The sequence below is a fragment of the Hypomesus nipponensis genome, chromosome 20 (genome assembly GCF_054491055.1).
Source record: "Hypomesus nipponensis isolate SF chromosome 20, ASM5449105v1, whole genome shotgun sequence".
NCBI classification, from domain to species: domain Eukaryota; kingdom Metazoa; phylum Chordata; class Actinopteri; order Osmeriformes; family Osmeridae; genus Hypomesus; species Hypomesus nipponensis.
In genome coordinates, this window is record NC_140380.1 from 5,106,481 (window position 1) to 5,131,729 (window position 25,249).

At 49.5% G+C, this 25,249-nt stretch overlaps 1 protein-coding gene across 6 annotated transcripts in view; it reads right to left on the reverse strand.

Moving 5' to 3' along the window:
• Positions 1 to 396: 396 nt before the first annotated feature.
• LOC146245999 (neurexin-2-like) overlaps positions 397 to 25,249 on the reverse strand; it is a 109,458-nt gene continuing 84,605 nt past the window's right edge. For 5 of the 6 annotated variants that reach the window (XM_084684357.1, XM_084684356.1, XM_084684355.1 and 2 more), the window contains 6 exons: positions 18,251 to 18,432; positions 11,100 to 11,271; positions 8,544 to 8,633; positions 6,619 to 6,947; positions 4,056 to 4,140; positions 397 to 3,039 (listed from right to left, as the gene is read on the reverse strand). In XM_084684357.1, coding sequence (XP_084540483.1) covers positions 2,219 to 3,039; positions 4,056 to 4,140; positions 6,619 to 6,947; positions 8,544 to 8,633; positions 11,100 to 11,271; positions 18,251 to 18,432 — 1,679 coding nt within the window. In that variant the 3' untranslated portion in view covers positions 397 to 2,218. The remainder of the gene's footprint in view (positions 3,040 to 4,055; positions 4,141 to 6,618; positions 6,948 to 8,543; positions 8,634 to 11,099; positions 11,272 to 18,250; positions 18,433 to 25,249) is intronic. The other variant, XM_084684358.1, reaches the window with a different exon arrangement.

Below are 25,249 nucleotides of genomic sequence, written 5' to 3' on the forward strand. Positions count from 1 at the left end.
TCTTCTCTCAGTGTCAAATTATCATCGTTTTATTGTACCTCCGTTGCTTTAAAGATATATCACGCACATAAAACTAATCTGATCGAGCACAATCCTATTGTAAGACTCGGTGCCTCTGTCAGCTCCAATTTGTAGCTTAATTTTTTTATTTGAGCTAATTCAAGCCCTGGATTTGAGTAGCACGCCTAGAAAGTTCCCTGTTGTCGCTCTGATGGGATTTTCTGTGTTGTATCTTGTACAACGCCAGTTGTTTACCGCCATTGTCACGTATGATAAAATGTGCCTTAGTGTTACTAACTGTGGAAAAAGACACTGTACCATGTTCAAATGGAGTGAAACGGTAGTCGACCCGATGAGTCCAGTGTATCTATAAAGAAGCACCACAACGCAGGAGTGTACAAAGTATATAACCAAGTGTATTTCCCCCTTTTGTCCATGGTCTGTACACATAGTAAGAGTCATTTCACAGGAACACTTTACAATATCAATGAGTGAAGACAGGGATATACTCTGAGCAGTCCATGTTAAAATGGCACTTTATCCAAAGAAATGAGGGGAAAAATCACAGAAATGTCAAACGTTAACAGAAGGAGTTATGCTGTGGTGAGGAGGGACACAGCGAGAGCAGACTTGTCGCACAGAGGATGAGGGACTGAACGAAGGTGTGTTTCATCTGAATCATTTTACATACAATCACCAACCTGCCCTAGTATAAACAAGAAAAGAATACGGACGATGAAAGTTGGGACAGGACGTCTCAGGCGAAGAGAGATGTCCCCTTTGATCTGCTTCTGATTGGATGGCAAAATCAACATACATAATTCAGCAGGAATGGCAACAAGATATACACCGAAATATCTGAGAAATATCAATACAATTCACAAACTTTCAATAATTCATCTCACAGAATCTTTTAATGGGTAGAAAAAACTGGAATACATTTTCGACTTGCTCTGAAAGGAAACAAAGATGTCCATCCTTTGAGGATATTTTGATACTGTTTGTGCCTCTTCAGTTTGAGATGATATTTTCGAGGGAGGAAATAAAGAGAGCCAGCCTCTTGACACAAAGTTGGTTGGATACTTCCTCAGGAACCACCGACGAAAGTTTTTTGAAACTGACTGTGTCCCGAAAATCCCTTCGATAAATCGGCAAGTGTCTCTATTCTCACTTAAGAGTGGATCTGTGGCTGTAGTGTTTCTCGACAGTGAAGATTGTGTGGGCAGAAGTCTTGTCTTTTCACAACGAGTCTGTTTTGAAACATGTCTCTCCTGCACACTCATAAAAACCAAACACGCAATGCCTATCGAAACCAAACACGTCTATACACACATACAAACAATGTTTACAGAGCAATGTCTTTGCTACTTGAGCATGTTGGTTTTTTTTGTTGAAGATTACTGTTTGAACATCCTCACGGATGGAATGGCACGTTGATTCTTGATATCCCGCACCGGAAAAAAAAGATGTACTGGCATACGCGTGGTGTGGTTCAATTGTGCTTTCATTTGGAAAACCTATATCTTCAATCTGGAACCGAAATGCCTAAAACATGATTTGTGGTTTTGCACCAGTCACACCACCAGGAACATTCACCATCTTGAGAGGAATGTCTCGTTGGGTTAACACAAAATAGGATGGAATGCAGAGATGGTGGGTTCGAGAATGATTGAAATCTCAGAGTAAGGATTATGATTATGGCTTTCTTTGAATTGAATTCGATTGACGCGGTTGCCTGCAGCTTTACTACCAGAATGAATATTCAGTATCCATCCTGCCTCTTGAATCATCCCGAGGAAAAGGTCTGAGTGAGAAACAGCATGAAGAAGTGACACCCATGCAAACCTGTTCTTATAGTACAGTGTTCCCAGTTTTCTCTTTAGACAGCCATGTTAATATGCTAATAGGGATACTATATACAAATACAACATTGGTCATGAAACTACAGCCTCGACCATTAGCCTAGAAATGGTTTTGTTTGTCAATTGGGCATTGTATTGAGATGAGCCAGGTGAAGATTAGATTTCTAAAAGGGGGGGGGGGGGGGGGGCTTTGAAGAAATACACAAGTTATATGGTTTCAGAGATTCGTTGGCCGGTGAATGTTGAACGTAAAGAGAAGAAATCAATTGGAAAAAACTGTCTTCTCTCCGGTCATGTTCTCTTCAGGGTCTCTCTCTCTTTCTCTCTCTGTTTCTCTCTCCCCCTCCTTCGCTCTCCTAGACGTAGTACTCCTTGTCTTTGTTCTTCTTCCCCTTGGTGCCGCTCTTTGCCACGGCGGCCGTCGGGGCGCCCGACGACGGCGTCTTGTCCTTGACGACGGCCCCGTTGCCCTCGGCGGCGGGGTTGTTGATGAAGTTGTGCCCCTGGTCGGCCTGGTAGGAGGCCTCGTCGCGGTTGCGGTACTTGTACATGGCGTACAGCAGGATGAGGATGCAGAGGGCGGCCGCCGCTACAATGCCGACCACCATGCCCGTGGTGCTGCTTGACTCTCTGATCACCTCCACGGCCCCAGGGTGGTGACCCTTCTCCCCGGGGGCTGTAGGCTCGGCTGTGGGCACATGGGGGAAATTGGGTGGGTAGGTTAGTCCCGGGGTGTTCCGTGAGGACGGAGGGGCGGGGGGCAGAAGCACCTGGTCACGGGTGTTCATTTTGCCCGCGGGGATGTGGAGCTGGTCGGGATTGGTCGTGGGAGCAGCAGGCGGGAGGGGGCGGGGCTTGTGGGGTTTGTGGGCCCCGCCCTCTCCCGCTGCGGGGGGAGGGGGAAGGACTGTCCTGTCAGTGACCATGGGGGAATTTTTGTAAAAGTCCTCGTCATCGGATTCCGTCATCTCCCCCGAACCGAAGGCCGAGACCTCCACAGGGTCGCCACAGTCCTCCTGGTCCGGAGGGCAGGGGGGGTGGGGGTTGGAGAGAAGGGACTCTTTGGTGGTCTCAAGAGGGGACAGGAGGGTGGGAGGAGGGATGGCAGGGTAACGGGTGGCGATGGAGGGGGGCTCTAGGGAATCCACTGTTATTATAGGCAACACTAATTCACCTCCTAGAAAAAGAAACAGAGAGGGTAGGAGGATCCTGAATTAGTCGAGCACTCGGAATTTCCAGTCAGAACTAATGAACAATTGAGCTCTTATCGAGGCACAATCTGCTCATTATGCAGAAGATTCCAGATTATTATGATTACGCCATGTAATGGGGAAAGGTAATCAATAACAGAGGATTTGTAAATTATTATATCTACATGAGAACTAGGAATTGGGATGCGCCGAAAAGCGGAATCTTCCCATTTCTGGGTGTATCTTAACAAAAAAAGACCACAGGGAGGGGGAGATCACTTACATCAACATATTGCCACATGATTTTTGCATGAAGAGAAAAACAAATTCAACAAAGCTGTATAAGACTTTTTAGGAAGCCGTACCTCCCTCACTGTGCTGTGAGTATGTGCAAATATAAATAAGTGTTCAGAATTGTTAGTACACAGCGGCTATTTCTTCTGCTCAGACACATTCTGAAAGGTAGCTACGCATTTTACTTGACAAACTACATACAAGCTATTTTACAGTCACAGGGAAGGTAACAAAGGCAACACAAACATTATACAGTTCGGTCAAAGCACAAAGGTTGAGGGTTAGGAGAAGCACATAGATCAAAAAAAGGGCAGAAAGTATATCATACTTGAAGTGTCAGCTAAAGCTTATAGGCAGTCAAGACTATCAGTTTGCTATTAGAACTTTGACACACTTGACAGGTCGGGATGAAAATACAATAGTAAATGTTAGTACTCCACAAATTGAGGGGAAAAAAAACCACATTTTCTCTCACATCATTGACTACTCACACTTGAAGCGACACTTTGGGTAAAAATGTGATTACACATTCTGAGCTCTTTTCCTGTGACTAAATGATGGGGGGGAAGGTAAGTTCCCAGTTTCAATTCCCAGTTCCCGACATACGCTTGTGTCAAATGCTTGATGCAAACCTGTGACCTCGGCATGGCCCTCTCTAAAGTGGAGACCCCATTGGCTCTGTCTACATGCGTCTGACGGACTGACTCACCTGTCCCCGGCTCACACTCCTCCAGGTCCTCGTCATCACTGGGACACTCTGCAGATGCCACCAAAAGGTCATCGGAATTCTGGGACTGAAGACAACATGGAGGACAATACTAAGTTCCCGTCTCATTCCCAAACACACAAGCAAACAACTGTTTCTCACGTCACCTTTGAAATAAACGCATTCCGAACAGGTTTTTGAGCCGTGCGTCAGTCAAACCGAAACGTAGATGCTACAGTAGGTCTCGTCGATCACTTCTGGGGAAAATGTATTTGGGACAGCATCCGTCACCGAGGTAATGCTGTCAGTGTAATGCCTTTGTTGCTGTTTGTACCCGGTCAAAAACGGGGAGGGACTGGAAATCCAATATTCGACTCGGAATTCGACATCCCGGCGGTTCTTTTTCATGAAGATTCTGCTCAAGTAGATCAGTTATTGAACTGGCGCCTGAAGCGACAATGACTAGATCTTCAGCTTTCCGAAACAGCGGCTTCCCAATTTAACTGAGTACATCACTACACACGGAACAAAATGTTAAAGACTATGAAAACATCCAATGGTGAAACCATAGTGGCTGCAGCATAGTTGAAGTACACAATTGTAGTTTCCACAAGCAACCAGCAGGTGAAGCCAAAACCTAAAGCTGCCTTTAATTTTGACCTTCAGAAATATTATTTAAACTCGCCAACGGGTGTGTAAATGATGTAGGACGATGATATAGATTGACATGAGCAGGGCACTTTGATGCCGGTGGTAACTCCAACATCAAAGATGACTGGTCCAAATGTATATAACTCCCGATATTCGGGGGACCATTCTCTACTGACCACCAGTAGGCAGATGTATCAGTGTTTAACAGAGGCAGTCACGTGACCAAACTGAACCCCTGCTTCCTCCCTGATAGGTCCATGGCCAGGGCCTCGACCTATCATATCAACCATGTCCCAGAGACCGTCACTGTTCAAGAGAACCTCCGTCAAAGAGACATCAAAGCATTCCTTCCCCCTAATAAAGTTTTACAGAGAATGATCCGAGTGGTACCTTTATCATCTGAGAGCAGGGGCACGACAAAAGAGTTCTCCTGTCAGCCACTTAGGTCTCGCTCTCCATAACCCGCGTAGCACCGTCTTAGCATTTTGACTCTCTAATTAAAAGATGCTTTATGGCTGCATTAGATCCGGCTGACTGCACTCATAAAGTAATCCTTCACTCCCCCTGCGCACGCGACACCTAAGTGTTTTCAAGAGACTCGTTTGTCGTTTGCCGTTGAATTGCGTGCTGTTTATTTACCCTCGCTGTTCACGCGTGGTTCGAATCAATGCTGTGGGTTTAATCAAAAAATACAGAAAGGCGGAAAAATGTATGTGTCTTGAAGAATGACATAACTATTATATTGTTAACGCCACAACAAAAACGTGTTCTCTTTCTCGCTCTCTCAATACTGTCCACTTCCTGCCTCCCTGGTGGTATTTTCCTGATTGTGTTGCAAGGTGAAACCTACCATACTAGAAATTTCATGGGTGGAATTTGGTTCCATCAATTTTTATACAAATAAATCATGGCTGGCTATACAATGTTGTCCATGATTGGCATTCATTGTTATTTAGTGTGACCTTTCCACATATATCTGGATTACCTCAGCCCAACAATGAGTAAACACAGATTAATCCAAGGGGAGGACAGGCAGTTGGGAGGATTTGACAACTTGTTCTGGCTGTGTATATTCTATGCGCAATATATTGTATGCTGACCTAAATTCCAATCTGTAGAGTGTAAAATGCAACTCGCGCTTTGCCAAAACAAGATTTTCCGCTTTACCTGTGAAATAACAATATGGAGATGTCGATTTTGACAGCATGGATTTGGAAGCAGTGCATTATTTCAGACTGGGGCTGTGGGAACAGTTTAATACAGTAACTTTCCTAACCTTGTGGAAATACATAAAAGGCAAGAATTGGTATTAAATTGACGTGGCTTTTCAAGAGTACAGCCATGACAAACAATGAAATTCATAATCACTCTTTCCGAAACTAGAAAAGTCATTTTTAGGCGTCTAATTTGAGTTGTTTTCAGGCCAATGGTGCTTTGTCTGAGTTGTTTATTGAAAAGCTTTTGGTTATAATGAATCAATGCATTGCTTTTTATCGGTAGAGATAAGTGGCAAGGCTATGTCTGCGAATTCCAGACAGGTACAGGTTGCTACAGGCAAAGTGCACTTTAAGGCTCTTTTAAAAAATAAAAAGAGAGAGAGAGAGAGCTATCCGAATGAGCCCATAATGTGGATAGAGTGCCTCATGCCTCAAACCATTGGCTGATTGTGGACCGACTGGCGGAGCGTATCCTTAACATGCTCTCATCTAAACTGCTGCTTCAACCGGGCCCTCGGTCTTCACTCTGCCTCTCTCACTCCTACGTTCAAACCACACTTGCCCGAAAAAAAAGAAACAAAAAAAAATCTCTGCGAGGCGGTACTAGCGACCGCCGCAAACGAGGTCGATTACAGGTCGAGGGGGGGGCATGGGGGGGGGATTTGGACGGATCTCCTCTACGTTCGCGGCCCACCGACCTGGGAGATGCTCTCCCGAAGGCTGGGCGAGCGCTGCCTGCGAGTGGTGGTGGTGGCCAGGGTGGTGGTGGTCTCCATGATGGTGGTGGACATGTCGGAGGCAGCCAGGGGCGTGGCGGAGGTGGTCTCCGTGGCCGGGACGGAGAGGGAGTCGCCCACCAGGCGCAGGTTCCCCTCCGCCTGGACGCTGGGGTCCCCCTCGGCGGCCAGCTTCAGCACCTGCAGCCCGTCGTAGTACAGGCCCGAGATCTGGCCCTGGAAGGGCCGCCCCTTGTCCTGACCGCCCACCTTGATGGCCGCCTGGCTGTTGAATATGGTCAGCTGTCTTCCTGCATGGCGTAGCGAGAGAGGAGAGAGAGGAAAGACCAGAGAGAGATAAAGAGAAGGGGGGACAGTGATAGACATAGAAAGAGAGAAAAACAAGGAGACATTGACCATGGGACTTTGATAAGATGAAAGGCATTTTACCACAGTACAACCTGATTGGCCCTTTGTAGACAGACAGTCTGTTACAAAGTGTCTTGGCTTGCTTGTTTTAGATGAAGTCACAGTGGTCTAGTTTCTAACAACTTGCGTTTCATCTGCCATCTTGCAAATGTCCACAACAAAGTATTTTGACATGCATACGTATATATATCCTACACACAATTCAAAACCTGCCTATTTAGATTGCGTTTGAGGGGTAGGGAGGGTCATTTACAGTCATTTCACGAGGTTAAGTATTTTTTTACTAACTGCTGAGCTAAGTGGTAGCTTTATTGTGACCCACAGGACATAGTTAGGGGTTTGAAGTTTTTAGAATGGCTTCAGTTTGATGAGATGCAAAATGACACAACACAAGTCCTGTGACTCTTTACACAACAGCTGTTTGCTATTTGTGAACCTACGGGGACTGAGAGAATGCTGAGCCGTCCAATCTTAGTACTGATAAACAGTTAGTCAAGACAGGAAGTCAGCCGTTGTCTTACTGTAGCCTTCCTCAAAGAGACTTCCTGGTTCAGGGGGAGTGGTTCCATCACATGCTGATGTGGCTTATCTGATTGTTGGCAGTAGCAGGACTGATAAGCAGTGTTACATGACAGTAGAGGTGGCTTAATGTGGCCTCTTGTCTCCTGAATTCCGATTGGATGTGTAATTAGGTTAAGGGCAGCTAACAGCAAAATAGTAAATCTGCCTGCCCATGCCTTATCTTCTCGTTCTCCCCCGAAATCTGAGGTAATGGTTACAACACAGTCTTACTGAGGAATCGCAAAGGGGAAAGTTTGCAATTTTCTATACAAAACGTTGAAGGGCTAAGCCTACTTAAAGAGAATGAACAGGGAATCTCTTCATTCAGACCTTTCAGTGAAAGTGAAATGACATAAAATAGGTGTTTCCCATTTGGCATTTTAGCATTTTAGCATTTAGCATTTTGGCCATCTTGAACCAAGGAAAAAATACAACGGAGAAATACTAGTGTAGGAAGACACAGAAGCATCTAATTAAACACATTGGTTAACGGGGGGGGGGGGGGGGGACAATGTCGGAAAGGGTTAGTCAGGTTTTGTTTAAAACGGTTTAAAATCTCCCAAGAGGTGCAGATTCCACAGAAGGGCAGGGATGGTGGTGGATCCTTGGCAGATACTGTACCCATTACTGTAGCTATATGTCTGAATGTGTCAGACGTATTCATAAGCGGTGAGTTATTCCAAACATTGTGTGATTATGGCTGAGAAGCCCTTTCCATTTCTGGGCTTCAGTTGTCATCACAGTTCCATGTATAGGAATGCATTGGGTCAAATTGAGACAAATAGGATTTTTCTATAATAGGTAGCAGCATTGGATCCATGCCACCTTTATCTCTTTATCACTGCACCTCTTACAGGGACTCTAGGGCAACTAGGTTTAGTCATTATTTAATGGATCAATTAATTCTTTTTTTTTACCTTTATCGAGTAGCCATTCGTCAACTACACGACCAAGTCTGTATGGGATTCTTTGTCTAGCAATAGCCAGGCGCTCATTATCAAAGTTCCCTTCAAAGAATTTGGAGAGACAGATTGAAGGTTAAAACTCTGAAAGTTAAAGATCACATGGTTAGAGAGAAACAGGGTATCATCGAGCCAACAGCTTTAACAAGTTGTCAAATTGAACCCAGCTTCGGGTTAAATGAAACTTGTGCTTTACCAGTGCTTTCTAGTTATTGTTGAGCAACATATGGCATACTAGTTAGAATACTGTTTAGTTTATTTATAAGGTGATGAGAGCTAACTAATTTAGTGATAGTTATGTTCTGTTATGGTTTTTATTGCAAAGCATTGTGGGTTATTTTCAACAGATCAAACAAAATGTTAACAGAGAAAAGCTGTTAGTCAGAGAAAACAGAAACAGTCATGCATGTATTCAATAAATCAAGCAACTAATACAATTCACATCAGTATAAATGACCATTTACACAAGAACAAGCACATTTCTATTCATTCAGGAAGACATTTTTTGGCTTTCACTTTCACAGATTTGATGACACAGTAAAGTTACATGACTAGGCTCAGATCATTAAACTGTAAATGGCCATAAAAGGTACATTAAAGGGCTATCAGATCCCGGTTCCTAATCCCGGAGTAATTAATTCATCCTGATAAAGGATGATAGCATCCTAATTATTTCAATTCTAATCCAGTCTTTGAAGTCCTATCAACACGCACGGCACTTTAAATACAACACTCTGTTATATAATCTATTATACAAACCTTCAACAGGAGAATACGGAGTCATTGGAACTATTCAGAGCTCAAGTCTCCTACATTTCAGACTGGGAAGAAGTCTTTGAGGACTGCCTTTAATGAGACGATTCTTTCCCTCTCTGTGACACAAGGGCTTCCCGGTCTTATATCAGGCACAAAATGAAGTCTGTGCTAAAATAACCTTCTAATGGACGACCACGTGATGTCAACTAAATGTCCTCTGTCATCTCTATCCAGTATCTCTCGACTACGCTGGAGCTAGAACTATCTACCGACCCACCATATTTCCCATTTGGAGAGTATTGCTTATACGATAGAATTTAAAGTTAATTAAAAAGATGTTGGAAAGACAGACTGTCACAGGTTCGTATCAGCGACAACACGGCTAGTTTCACCCTACACGTCAGAATGCATGGCTGGGTTTTATACATGGGTCTTAAACACAGATTGCATAACTGGTCTGGCCAAACTATTACGTGGACTTGCACAAAACGGATTTAGAAAATGTCTTCCCGAAGAACATGTTGAAATATTTGACATTTTTCAAGAGAGGTGGATGGAGAGAGGGAGAGAGAGCGAGAGAGTCTTTCCTTTACCGACACTGAGATAAGAGAAAAGAATAACAGGAGGCGAGAACCTTCTGGAAACAGACACCGCGAGCGAAAGATAACCAAGCTAACTTAATATTCAAATGTATGCTGCTTAAAGTCCCCTCCAATAGCCAATACAATGACCAGTCTAGTCAAGAAGGATGTCGAAAGGTGAGAGTGAAGGAAATAAAAGGGGGACGGGAGGTGGCAGTTTGAGGTGGTAGAGACCATAGTTCACACTGGGAATTTACAAACTCGCACCCACAGTACATATAGAACCTGCTGTCAGAGTGCTAAAAAGCTATTTGAAGAACAGCACAAAAGCAGTGTTGCAGTGATGGCTTTTGGGACATCCATCCTGTCAGCCTGGCACACAGACTTCTCAAAATCCTGGCTCTCCTCTTATGTAGCACCCATGCCCACATCGCCGGTGCTTTCATCATAAATCTAATTTTGCATGCAGGGGGGGGGGAGCTAGACAGTAGACACTGCGATTCAACTGAAGGGTCCTTTCTTGTCGTGAGGTGTCGGCAAGGATCCCAACATCATTAACATCCCTCACCTCCACTTTGCCAACTTGGCTTTAACAATTACTGTGACCAATCCGAAGCCAACCTCAACGGCAAGCCCTCAGCCTGCCTTTCTCCATGTTCTCCAGGTCCTCAACTTCATAGCGTTCTTGGAATACATCCACACAGTACATCAAACGGTAAATAAACGGACAAAGAATACAATGGACAAGTTGGCGTCAAGCGGGCGTGGGTTCCAGGAGAATTCACTTTCCAAGAGCCTGTCCTCGAATCGACGACATTTGTTTAGCGTCGGCTGTGCCGAGCTGGAACGGACAGCGCGCCCCCCCCCCCCTACACAGCCTTTTGTGTTTCAGTCAGGCTTGTTGGCCTTCGCCCAGTCCTCCCTCCCTCCCTCCCTCCCTCCCTCCCTCCCTCCCTCCCTCCCTCCCTCCCTCCCTCCCTCCCTCCCTCCCTCCCTCCCTCCCTCCCTCCCTCCCTCCCTCCCTCCCTCCCTCCCTCCCTCTCTCCCTCTCTCTCTCTCTCTCTCTCTCTCTCTCTCTCTCTCTCTCCACCTGCTCTTTACATACTGAAGTCCTCCCTTCTTTTCAGTGTCACCCCCCCCCCCCCCGTCCCCGTCCCCGTCCCTCCCCTCTTACCTGGCGGGTAGCGCTCGATGACAGGCTGGCTGTCCACGTGGAGGGTGGCGTTGCCGCCGCTGCGCGTGAAGCGCACGACGTGGTACTTGCCGTCGTTGACGGCGACGGCGGGCTCGTCGATCGTGATGTCGTCCGTGCCCACGTTGAAGATCACGCCGATCTTTCCCTGGTCCTGATAGAGAGAGAGAGAGAGGGGTGGGTAAGGGTGGGGCTGGTGGGGGAGTTTGAAAGACAAAATAAACCCAACCCCGCAAAAAAAGACAATTCTCTTCAAAAGGGGCCGGGTGTGTTGAGTGTGTGTCTGTGTGTGTAGAGTAGCCGGTGAGTCAGTGCACACCCTCGTTGCTTGTTGACGGGCAGCGACAGTACAACGCCGACACCCCCACAGACACACCCTGAGTGACACCCGCAGCGGGGGGAATAAATGTTGGGGCTGTTTGTGCATTCAGCGGCAGACTGTTCCAGTTCCTGACACCTATCACTGTTGACAGATTTGCTGCAGTCCCTGACACCCCTCTCGCGCTCTGACCTCTAGTGACCCCCCCCCCCCCCCTGTCTGTTCAAAGACACTTCCATGGACAAACTCAGGCTGGCAGTGGTAGGAGGGCCACTGTCTCTCTCCCCCCCCCCCCTCTCTCCCTCTTTCGCTGTTCGTCTCTTTCTCTCTCCACCCTCTCCATCTCTCTCTCCCCCTCTCCCCCCCCCCATCTCTCTCTCTCTCGCTCCCCCTCTCTCCCCTTCCCCCACTCTCTCTCTCTCTCTCTCTCGCTGTTCATCTCTCTCTCCCCTTCCCCCTTTCTACCCCTACCCCCCTCTCTCTCTGTCTCTCTCTCTCTCCACCCTCTCTCTCTCCCCCCTCTCTGTCCCCCTCTATCTCTCTCACCCACCCAGCAGAGCTGAAGTCTCTCCGATGGCAGGACAAGGTCCGCGTGCGAATGTGGCCGAGGGAGACTCCCTCTGCGGGTGGCGCTGGCAGGTGAGCCCCCCTAAAGACTGTGTGGGCCGGCTGACTCACTCACACCTTCAAACACTGACCCGCCAATGTCCTGAGGCTTAAACAACCATTCACTCGCCCACTCACAAACACTCCGCGAGCCACAGTTGTAAGGTCCAATTAGCTTGAATGGTCTCCTTTGTGTGGTCTTATTTCTTATTTCTGGTCTTATGTTACGGATTCCCTTTTCCGTTAGTCTATTTATCTGCGCTTCCTGCGGGGAAACTCGTCGCAGAGTCACGGACAACATTTGGAGACGCTCGTTTACTCGTTTCCATAACCCCATGCCCCAAACAGGAAGGATGCATGATAAGCTAATTACTTTCAAACTGTTGATTCTCATCTGACAGGAACAGGGGAAAAAAAGAGTCTTCCACAGGAGAGACTTTGTTGGTTTGGTAAGCCGATCTATACACGAAGAGTTGCATCTGCCACCTTCTCGAAGGCAATCTGTAGGCGGTCTAGTGAACTGTATTGCATTTCTCAGAGAATAAAAAAGGGCTTCGCTGTAACATGTAGCCTTCTTCCCTACCATTCTATGAAACCTTTCAGTGACCCCGCCACTCTAACCACATCTACTGTACCACCAACCCCCCCCCCCATTCCCTCCCACCTCTCTCCTGTCCAGAGTTCCCCTTGGTTAAATATTAATCTCATGTCCTCATGCTTCCCTTGGGACGGCAGTTCACTTCGAGGTCAAGGTGCAGTCCTCATCCAGTCAGAATTCCTCACACAAAAGGTTTGTCCGTCCCCCCCCCCCCGCCTCTCTCAACCAATCATGGTTGTAACTCACAGAGCTGAAGGGAAGATGAAGTAGTCGCCATGGGCATTGTGGCGTAAAAAACATGCGCCGTGCGTTTTTTCTCTCCATCCGGAACGTTCCATCTTTGTCGTGTACACGTGAGTGGTGGTTGGAGAGAGGGACGGGGGAGGGAGGCCCACAGCCGTACACGGCGTACCGAAAAGGATGCACACCTTGGCTGTTAAACAAGGTGATGGGAAGAACACGCTGTCCTCTTGGACCCCCCTCTGTCCTCCAGCTCACCTGCTTTCAGAGACAGCCCGTCTCCAGGAACGCGCGGCCGGTAGCGGCCTCCCACTCCGAGGTGGTTGTCGCGGTCGCAGGCCAGCTGTTCACGCTGAGTTCCACTACCTCGCCCACCACTTGGGTCGGACGCCTTTCCAGGCACTATGGCCTCTACCCCGTGCCCACCTGCTCCCGGTGAACCTCAGGCCAAGCCCGGGACAGCGTACGTTCGCTTCATCGCTTGTCCGGTTCGCTGCAGCCAGATGACACGTTTTCCCGACAGCCAATCAGGGTCCCGGGGTGAGTGACGCCCCGCCCACGCCTCCGTCTCGGGCACACTCGCGCCCGCCAATTAGCTCCGGCTGAACGCAGCGGCTACAGCCACCCCCTGCGGTGTCTGGGTGGAGATCGTTGACCGGGAATATTTGTATGCAGTGTGCCCCGGCCACGACTAAATGTTTTAGTTTGGTGGAGCGGCAGCAACGTTTTACCCAGTGAGAGGTCGGCCAAGCCTCCTTCCAGGGTGTCACATACCGACGAGAAGATCCGGATTTTCAACCACACTGGCATGGCCTGCTTGTTGACCGTCTTAGTGGATGCGGGTCCTGGTTCAGCCTTTGAGTTGGATGCTCCGGTCAGTCAAAGAAGGGGCCAAGGAACTGCCTCTGGTCTACTGAGGGTTTTTCTTTCCGGAATTCTCCGAGACGGAGAGTGTTATCCTTAATCCCCTAGTCAGTAGGGCACAATTGGATTTCACTCGGCAGCTTGACATGACTCTGGTCTACCGAGTGAGGGAGGTGTTGGGGAGGGGGGGGGGGGTTGGAGGGGAGGGGGGGCTGGGGGTGTTGTGTGGTGAGGGTGTTGGGGAGATAGAATTTACCGGCCTGTGTTTTCTCTCAATAAACCCTTCGTAAAAAGCTGAGAAGCCATCGTGTGAGATGCCCCCCGGGGGTGCCCCGCCGTCGACGCCAACGCACCCTCCCCGCGGAGACCCCCCGTCTCCCTCCAACTGCCCCCCCCCCCCCCCTCACCTCACGTGCGTCTTCACAGATCCGGCTTCCTCGAGCGTCAAAAAACAGTCGCTACGCTAGGCGACGCCACCGCCATCCGCCATCTATACTCTGGTACCTCGGGAAACTGAAGTCCAGGCCTCAGGGAGAGCCAGTATTCCGCAAGGTCCAGTCCCAATGTCCCTTTGACTTTATTCACATTCCATGTTCCATGTTCCCCCATGTGCAAAGCGGCTCTGCAGCCAATCCCGCGCAGGGCTTCATCTTCCCTTCCCCGAGGCCCTCCATTAAGTATTCATCAGGCAGCGACACAGTGCTACGGACCTCAGACAGACCCAGCCTCCCTTGTCCCCAGGGTGAGGCCCTGTCTTACCCGCATGATGAAACAGTTCCAGGCCAAAGGAACTCACCTCCCCACCCAGGGACTGGACCCCAAGGCGTCACCCCCTGCTGTTTACTCGTTTCCTACGAGGGGGGGGGGGGGGGGAGGAGAGTCCTGTGTGATTCGCGGCATCTCACTAGTGTCCAATGTCACCCGACGATAAGTTGGACGACAACTGTGTGAATCATTGCTCGCTGTTTTGCCAAGCGAAGACCTCCGCAGTGAGATGGTACTTCATGCTCACTGCCAGTCCCAGGGCTTGTCAGGCTGAGCTGGGCTGGCAGGGACAGGTTGTTCTTAAGAGAAGGACCGCCGGTAGCCACATTCCAAAAAGAACAACAACAAAGTGGACTCCTCCACCTAAGGCGTTTCTTTCCCGAGGGAGGCGAGCAAAACCAAATATCCGACCGTCTGAATGGAACAGCAAGCCGTGCTTTTCACTTTGAATACAAAAAATGGCGGGGCGGGCAAGGACATGACAAGGGCCTTTCCACCGTTCCGTGCAGGTGGCAATTCAGTTTCCTTCAGAATTGCAAGACGAGACGGAGACACACAGGGCCTCTGCTTGCTGTGCCAAAGCAATACACGGCATCAACGTGGGATTTCCATTCGAATAGAAACTCGGGGGGGGGGGGGGGGGGGGAAAGAAAAAAGGACAGACATTTCCGATTCTCAGTGACTCTCGTTAAACACAGACGGTACCCAGCTGAACACGCAAACCGGTTGAGCGCCTGCTGGGAGGCGTGTGAGAGGGCATGGCGCGGCAGAGCGTCGGTGTGGAGCGGTATCCACCAGTAGATTTGTGTCATCACCTTGAAAAACAAACCGTGTTCTTTAAGGGGCTCTCTCTCTACCCCGTTCAGGGCTGTGATTGGGACAGGTGAGTCAGGACATTTCCGGCTTTGCAGGAACGTCCCGCGGAGAGGGGGCGGGCGGGCGGGCGGAGGGGACGGCTGGCAGGGGGCCCCGAGGACAGAGAAGCAAAACAGGAACACGGAACGGACACAAAGAAACTACCGGAAAGTCTCCCTTTGTGTCGTTAGTTAGCTCCCGCGGGTCTGGTGCCTGTTGACGTCGGCGGGCAATTATTGGCAGCTGCTGGAGACAGAAATGCCGCGTACCCTGTCATACCTGGAAGCTGCGCGCATTACCCGTCGTGCGCGCGCACCACCAACGAGCACGTCTTTAGCGCTGGATGCTAACTAAGCGGCATAATATGCCACAGCTGGGTGGCGTAGCAGATTTGATGTGAGTATTAATGGAACAGATGGGAGGGTTCAGCTAATGACTCCAGGACGGCTTCCAGTCCTCGTCTCTCATCCGCGGAGCCCCCCCCTTTTTGTCTGTCCTGGAAAGGATCATATCACCGGATTTTTGGGACGGTCTTCCACTTTTTGGACTCTCGGGAGGGCTGAAATCCTCATCCCTTCCAGCTTCCACGCGCGGCTTTTGTCTCCTGGAGAAGCGAGTTGGGCTGGGAGCTCTGCCACAGGAAGTAGAGCCAGGGCCCGGTCCCCCGGTCCCCCCCTCCCCCCCCCTCCCTCAAAGCCGCCTTCAGCGGCGTGTTCTCATCACGCACCAAACGGACATCAGGCGCCCTCTAATCCATCATGTTCATCCCGACAGGAAAGGCCAGCGAACCCAGAAAGCAACTTCATCCCAGAGTGACTCTTTCTTCATCCCGGAGAGAGTGGAAAAGCCAAGCTCGGGGGGTGGGAGTAACCAGGTGGCAACACTTTGCTCTGTGACTAACCACGGCCCACTCCGTGTCAGCAAATTAATCACCCGCCCCGCGCTGGGAGCAATCGATACACCTCTCGCACGCGGAACAGGGCGCCCCTCTCAGACGGCCAGACACCACCAATGGTGCTCATCCTCACACAGGCACACACACACACAGGTACACACAGGCACACACACAGGTAAACACACACACACACACACAGGCACACACACACAGCCAAGTACACACACACATACACACAGGCACAGGTACACACAGACAGCCATTCTTCAGTTCTTACAGTCTGGCCCTCTGGATATAAACCACAGGGGCATATGCCCACACACACACACACACACACACACACACTCTGGCTCGCTGGCTAATGGCCTGAGAAGGGTAAAACGTGCCCTTGGCGTGCCCAAACTGTCTGCAGCAAGGTCGGAGTAGGGAGGAAGAGGGAGACATGGCTGGAAGTCCTCCATTCAGAGTATGCCCCTGCCGCCGTCGTCCCGCCGTCTGGCTCTCCGAGAACGGGATATCTCCCTCAGCCCCCGCAGCTCAGCTGAACATGGTGATGGAGTGGAAAAAGCCGGCCTCCTTTCACTCCTTCCCTCCTTCCATTACTTTCCCTCCCTCCGCCCCCCCCCCACCCCCGCACTCGCGTTCATGACCGATGGGATTAGATAGTTGCTGTTGTTGTTGCTGTTGTTGTTGCTGTGGTTGTTACTTCTACCTCTTCAAAGAGCCAATACGGATAATGGCTTCGTAGGCCAATCAAACGCGAGGGTTTTTGTCTGGCACGGTGTTTAGGAAAAGGGAAATGAAAAGGCTGTCGTAATCTCCTGCAGGCCATTCAACCGAAACTCGGCATACCTTCGGAAGTACCCACCTACTTAAGGTATTTGTGTTCCATCTGCTACATTCATATGACTCCATTGAAATGTTCAGCATATGTAAAACAGGGCTACTGTCTCAGAGAGGGGCTCATAAAAGACCATTGAAAGGCAGGGGGGAGAGAGCCGAACCTAGCCTATGAAAGTCAATGTCTCAAATCAAATGAATGATTCCCCGAGATGAAACAATTTAGCCACACAGTTTTTTTCTTCTTCTTCTTCTACTTCCTGGAATGTAACGGCTCGTCATGAGCCAGAGTTCAACGAGCCTCTAGCCTGTGATGTAGTGCTGCAGACTCTGCCCTGGAGAGTCACTCGCTGTCCTCTTGGAAGGCAAGACGCACAGACAAGTCTCTCTTGCTTAGCATACACCGGGAGCGATAGCTGGCGTTCCTCATTATTTCACCGAGCTGTTTGGAGTCAATCGAAGACCGGGCAGATATGTTCATGGGCGGTTCTTGTGTGTGTGTATGTGTGTGTGTGACAGTGCTCCTGTAACAAGACGTTTGGACCCCTTGTGGCCCCCCTAAATGTTGAGTCTGAATAATTATAAACATAAACATGGTCTTTTGCCTGTTAATGTCTGCAATGCAGTGAAGAAAAATACAACAATAATGTTTAATGGAACTGGCCCCTCTAACAGTCCGACTGGTCCCAGCTTGCCCCCCAACCCCCCACCCCCAAGAGGAAATGGTTTAGAATCTCCACTGTTCAACCACAGGTCGCCGCTCGCTAAATGTTAATGTGTGCTCCGTGTTGATAACTCGATCACGGAAGCAGATATGCAATTAAAACGTTTGGATGCAGTCAGTTCCTCACAAGCTCTGTGAGTCAGACAAGCACTGCTCGGAAGCACAGTCGGTACCGACGACGACGCAGATATAAACGAAACCTATCCGAATCCTATCACACACTGTGCTTCCCCGGACATCTGCTTTACCCTGTCAATCACACATTCTTGTGGATCAATCAAGATATTGCCTCGGGGAATTCGACTTCCCGTCTCCCCAGCTAACAGACACCAACTTTGCTGATTGACCCGTGACATGTTCCCACTTACCCGACTAATAATAAACATGGCAGCGTTAAGGATGGAGGTAGACCCGGTGATTGTCTTACTATATGCAGCTGCAGGTAGTCTCCCAGTCCGTGGGTGCTCTCCACGCGAACCAAAATGGCGTCCTTCTGCTGGGTGCTGAACCCCACCGCGAGCCGGTCGGCCCTAGTGCTGGGGCGGTCGTTGGGCGCCCAGGTGTACGTGATGAGGGCCCCTCCTTTCCCAAATATGTACGTGGTCCCAGCTGAGAGAGGGGAGAGGAAACGAAATGCGTTAGGAAGAGGAGGGCGAGGAGGAGGAGGGAACCGGAGAGGGAGAGAGGGGAACGCGAGGGAAAGAAAGGGAGAACGCAAACTTGTTTTTGTGACATACCGCCAGGGCTTTTTTGTGGAGACAAAGAGATGTCTGTCTGTCGGAGAGCAAACACAAATGATGTTTCCATAGTCTATCTGTCTGGGTATTAGTGCTCAGCATCAGAGTCAGGGTCACTCAGAGAGTTTCATATTTCCGAGTACGTCTATTCATCGCGATCATCTTTGCCGTCTTTGTCATCGTTGACAATTTCAAAACCCTTCTCCAGGTCGTATGACAAAGTTCTGACCTTGAATTGACGACTCACTCAAACCATTGGGGGGAGGCAATAAAACTCAACCTTTTCGCCGAAATAAACAATGAATGGGAGATTTGCGTCACGTCGTGAACACCTCCTGAATCAAGTGAAATGTGACGGATGTATGAAGCGTCTGTCATCTGTATAATGGCTTTCACATTTTGAAACAACCCCCCCCCCCCCCCCCCAAAAGGAACTGACTCAATTAACAGTCGATTCATTCATCATTCTGAGTTTGCACGGACACATGGAACACCATCTCGGATCTACCTGCTTCTATCTACCTGCAGGCTCATTGAGTGGGATATGGAGATGACACCCTCGGGAACATGCGATTCTTCTTACCAAGAGGCTGTCACTTCCACACACACACACACACACACACCAGGCTCTCTAGACTGGGCCAGGCCCATGCCACCATCATCACCATCACCACCACCATCACCACCACCACCACCACCACCACCATCACCACCACCACCATCACCACCACCATCACCACCATCACCACCATCATCACCACCACCATCACCATCACCACCACCACCACCATCACCGCCACCATCACCACCACCACCATCACCACCATCATCACCACCACCACCACCATCACCATCACCACCATCACCACCGCCACCATCACCACCGCCACCATCACCATCACCACCATCACCACCACCACCACCATCAACACCACCCCCAGAGCCAGTGGAAGCAGAGGTAACCGAGATATCGCCAGCTGCCTGCAGAGGCCATTTCTGAGTGTCAGGGAAACGCGGGGGGGTGGGGGAGAGAGAGAGAGAGAGAGAGAGAGAGAGAGAGAGAGAGAGAGAGGAAGGAAGGAGAGCGAGAGAGGGAGGGAAGGAGAGCGAGAGAGAGAGAGAGAGAGAGAGAGAGAGAGAGAGAGAGAGAGAGAGAGAGAGAGAGAGAGAAAGAGAGAGATAGAGAGAGAGACAGAGACAGAGAGGTGTGATTAGCAGGTAGCCGGGTGGCAAATGCAAAGAGCGGAGGGTGCAAGGGAGAGAGAGAGAGAGAGAGAGAGAGAGGGAGAGAGACAGAGGGAGAGAGACAAAGGGAGGGAGAGAGAGAGAGAGAGAGAGAGAGAGAGAGAGAGAGAGAGAGAGAGAGAGAGAGAGAGAGAGAGAAAGACAGAGAGAGACACAGAGACAGAGGTGGGATGGTGGGATTATCAGGTAGCAAGGTAGCGGGGTGGCAAATGCAAAGAGCGGAGGGTGCTAGAGAGGACAGCTGGGTGGCGGGGGAAGAGGAGAACATGGGCGGATCAGAAAACCTGCTAACCAGGTCGCCGGTAGGTTGAGAGCGCCTGTAGCTCATTCTCAGATGTCACATGTCGCAAGGCCAAAGTGTTACATAAGACCCCCAGTGACAATCCTAGGGGTGGCAAAGAGCCATCAACACGAGGACGCCACAAAGCCATGCTCCGGGGTCGGCACTGAGCACATCGCCCGCCAAGACAAGACTCTGTGAGCCGCAATATGAATGAGAATCAAAATGTCACACCGAGGAAGCAAATGAATAACAGCAATCAGGCGTCTACCTGAAGACGTTTAATGCGGCACTTTGTAGCGTGTGACCCCGGGGAAATATCCCTTCTTGATTCTATAAGCCGTTCCCGCACACCGTGAAGAGGCCTCGCCATCTTTTCGAAATATAACTTGGGCCAAGTCGTTCAGATTCAGGGTGCGACGCGCAATCTCTCTCTCGGTTTTCCTCCTCGATCCGGCGCGAGAGCCAGCGGCGCGCGAACACTTCCAAAGAGCTCATCCGAGGTTCGGATCACGGGTTCGTGGTAGGATCAAAGATGACCGAGGGGAAGAGCAGGAGGGAGAAGATGAGAGGAGTGGCTGTCGACAGTCTCTGTGTGTGTGTGTGTGTTTGTGTGTGTAGCGGGGGATGACCCCTCGACCCCTTCCTTTAATATTGATGGGGGGACTGACCCCCCCGGGGCCACCGCTGTGTGATGTCACCCCCGGGAGGAAATGAAAGGGTCTTCGAGGTTCGACATCTAGCTCGGTGACTGACTGGAGCTTTAAGGGGAAACAGAGGTGCGGTACAGCTACTGACGCGCGGGCTTTGCGTGAAGTCCTCAAGCTCCAGTACACCGCATAGCCTCTGAGAGAGTCATTAATTGTGGACACGGGGGAACATGCCAAGATTTTGACGGGTAGAAAAAGGATCTTTCGTTTGACAACCGAGTTGCTAATAAATCAAAAACGTATATCATTAAAAGGCATCAGTGTTTCTGCATGGTTGCCTCAGCAAAATGAGACAATTCATTGATGGAGTTCTGCCTTTCTGAGTTCAGGGGGGATTTAATAGGCAAAGTATCGATCAGGTTGCTTATCGCGTTACTTTGGTAATGGGTAAGGGCGCACAGTCTCTCACTAGCAGCTGTGCACAGACAGTATGCTTCCCCACTCCCACACACACACACTTGCAGAAACACACACACATATTATGATCTGTTCACGTTTGGTATCAAAAGCTCACATCCCACAGAGGTAAAAATGTACAAAGAAATCCAAACACTCTCAATCTCTCAGCCGAAGAATATTCTATCCTACGGATGGTTCTGGATCGTTCTACTGGGAGCTCATTTAGAAAGGTCTTTACAGTGTCTTTAAGCACCGCCGATCAATTTTATGAGAACTATTTTGTGCTTCGCTATAGGCTCACATTACCAATTCAGAAGTTATCAACAGTGAACGTTCCTTTAAGTGGAGATAACATTCTATGGCCCTGCAGTACAAAGCAAGGCAGGGGCATAGAGTGATATCAAATATCTTTCTCGTCGGATCGTGTGAGTAGAAGACTCCAGATCTGATGGAGTATAGAGATGGCTGCCGTCATTACAAGCTGGAACTGCTGTGCATTTGATAACAGTGAAAAGGGTGGGCTTTTGGAACACATATTATGACGCAAAGCCAGCACTTAGCTTTACACGGCTATCGCTTCCAGTTGTGGGGTGACCCAGTTTAGATAGCAGACATGCCTGGCTGATAAACGCGCGACGCCTCAGTGTTAGCTACAACCAGCACACGTTCACGTCAGACGTTGTATTTCTCGTTACTGCCACGGCGCACAAATCCTACACGTTTGGTACGCCCTCCGCTTATGTGTAAGGAACAACGCGACGGAACAATCTGTCGGGAAAATATTAAACCTGCCATACGTGCTGGGCGTTCATTACTCAATGCCAAAGCAGGAGAACAATTAACACGATCTCCCACTTTGGAGTGGAGACCAAACGAGTTGAGCTGAAGCTGCTCTGATTGCTGCCAGAGATGTTAATGATCCACGAGCAAGTGGCCGAGAAGAGGCCCTCTTCCTGGAAGCGCGACGGAGCAGGAGCCTGAGTTGATGAGGCGGCCCAGAATAGGATGAGAGGCAGAGGGAGCGAAGAGGAGGGGGAAAATACCAGTGGAGGAGTAGAAGGTGGAGCTGGGGTGGGGGGGGGGGGAGACCAGCCTGACCCAAGACCCCTCACTGCAGCGGTAATCATGAGCGAGGCAGCGATGCGGCGAGACCGCCCGAAAGGTCCGAACCGAAGGTAACCGGCGCATGCTGGGACTGCGGTGCGCTTGAGCGCGACGGCGAGGTTTTTTCCGCCGTGTTAGGCTGCGTGGCAAGTATCTTCCTGCTCGCGCGCGCGTGTGTCGTTTGTCTGCGCGCACGTGTGTGGGGAGGGTGCACGTTTCCGTACGTGACCGGTTTTTGACAGCTGCTACAGAGGAACACTTTCGGCATCCCAATTCCACAAAAGAGCCGTGGAGCTGCTGAAAAGTGCGCATCTCTTTCAGCTGATGTGGTGATTCTGGCTCCACTGCATCCATTAAGTGTGTCGCCCCCCCCCCCCCCCCCCCTCCTCTACACACGCCCCCCCCCCCCCCCACACACACACACACACCCCTCCCTCGCCCCCCCATGCACTGCAGAGGGTCTGACAGAAATACATTTGGCTGCTGCAGGACAAACGTAGTTGGTTGTCTGTGTGTTTGTCTGTCCGTTTTTAATTATCGCGACTAACAGTCCACTAAGGGTGGTGCATTTGAGAGGGAGTAGGATGCTGTAACAGGAGGCCAGACACGATCTAGTGAGCAGTGAATATATATTTACTATATACTATACCTGCCTTACCTGTTTAGATTGGGTCAAAATGGCATTTCTGAGTTTATTATCTCTACAAAACCATCTCCCGTCTCCACAATTACACTATGGTTGATGTGGCTTTCCAATACTTGCATCTACCCTTCTGTAACTACTCCAACCATGACATTTAACACCGTTTGGAAAAGATTTAGAACACAAAGTTCAAAATAGGCGTCTCTCTCTATGTGTTAGCATTGTTGGCAGATGCCATCTGTTCTGTATACTGTGGAATAGAGGCCGGGGGTGTGAGGGCATCGTTTTATCAGATCGATTTTTATTTGTTCTACCTCGTTCAAATCCTACAGCCTTTCCAGACGCCTCACAGCTACCTGCTGTCACAATACTACCGTCGGATGAAACCGGCTTCCTTGAAGGCCTCACCGCAGGGGTTTCCAGGAGTTCTGCAATGAGCTTGTTTATTTCTCACTCCCCCCCCCCCCCCCCCTCGCCTACGCCTTGCCATTTTGAGTCACACTCTGTCTAATCTGGTCCTAACTGCTGGCTACAATTAGGAGGTGCAGATATGAACGTGTGGACGCAGCACCGACAGGTTCGAGCCGACTCCCACCGGCAGCCGTCTTTCTCCACCCACGCAGGTCCATACGGACCCCTCCAATGAGGAGTGGCCTTACAAACACCATGCTGGTGTCGGGCAAAGCCCTGACCCAAGCCCTAACCCAGGTGGCAGTGTTTAGGCTGGTTTAGGTGCGATTCTGTGGGCGTATGTGAAGCCCCTCTGTGACATTGCTTGGACAAAAGGGCTCTACGAATACGACTTGATTTGATTTGCAATGAAGAGAATCCTTTGTGTCTGGCTTTTCACAAGGAGATGTGCCGGGTTGGCCATGACGAAGGTTACAATAACCCCCCCAAAAAGAAAAGAGAAGTGGTGTTTTCAGAGCAGACTAAACTCATCGACGACATCGAAACACTCAGTGATATCATATCTGGCAACGGGATCGTCTCTGAACAGCCAAACAGAACTTGGCCATCTAAACTCGTGCAACAACTACTGGTACACGTCATATATACAGAATCGGACAAACCAATTGGCTTACAAAGCTCCAAGGAATATTGAGGCCGTAACTAAGGGAGGAATCACTAAATGAATTTACCACAGACACACTTCCATAAGTATCCTGATGGATTATAAGATTCAAAGGATAAATTGCTTTATTATAATATATTCTTATTTTCGGTGTACTGGGATGGATTTTTTTTTCATCTGTCCTGCTTATGACATGAAAAATACAGTTGGTCCAAAATTCCCGAATAATTCATTTGATTTCCCCAATATATTCCAGAAAACATTTATCAAATAAAAAATGTATTACATTTATTGAATCATTTATTTATTAAAAATCTCCCTCTTTCTCAGTCTTTCTGTCTCTGTCTCGCTCTACTTTTCTCTCTGCCTCTCTCAATATCCTGTTACATCTTTTTTTTTTATGTTCCCATCATTCTTTCCCCAAACGACCGACTTTGACATAACTGGAGAATATGTAGTGGTTCCAATGTGCCTGAACACCACTGATAACACAATCCGACCACAGCTGCTCCCGCCCAAGATCTGCAGCCCCTGAGCCACGCAGAAACTCACATTTTCGAGTCGACCAAGAACAAATATGTCTACTTGCCGGCCAGCCAGCCAGGCACACCGTTCTGTCCTATCCGAAAGGCGCATACACCGCCTGAACGAGTCCCACCACAGAACTGACGGAGGAATCTTTTCAATAAGTCTACAGGTGACCGTTTGCAATGTGGGCGCTGATGTGTCAGTCACTCACGTTGCTAGCTTCTCCACAGACAGAAATGAGCTGGCAGCTCCTATCGGTGCATGCTCCATACCCTGTGGGAGGGCAGAGACGCGTGTTTCGAGCCGGCAGCATCGTCCCAGACTACTGGTGAGTCAGCATTATGGGTGGGTAAAGAATATGCAGAGGGTGGGAAAAAAGAAGGAAAAGGTGCAAATGAGAAATATGTTCCAGGTGGGCTGCTTTGCTGCGGTTTAATTATCCAGCCATGTGAGGCCTTAGCGGGTCTGGGCGTCGTCTGATCTGTTGATTGGTGCAGTCTGGGGGGGGGGGGGGGGGTGGGGGGGTGGGAGAGAGGTTCGCGGGGAGGATGGAAAGGTCAGACCTCAAAGAGCCTAACGAGCAACCAGGAAGCGTACAATTATTTTTTTCTGTTTGTGCTTTGTGGTGGCGAGTCATCGAGCACCGATTCTGCTCACTGAAAGTTGAAATATTTGCGTTCCTTTTTAATTCATGACCATGCATAG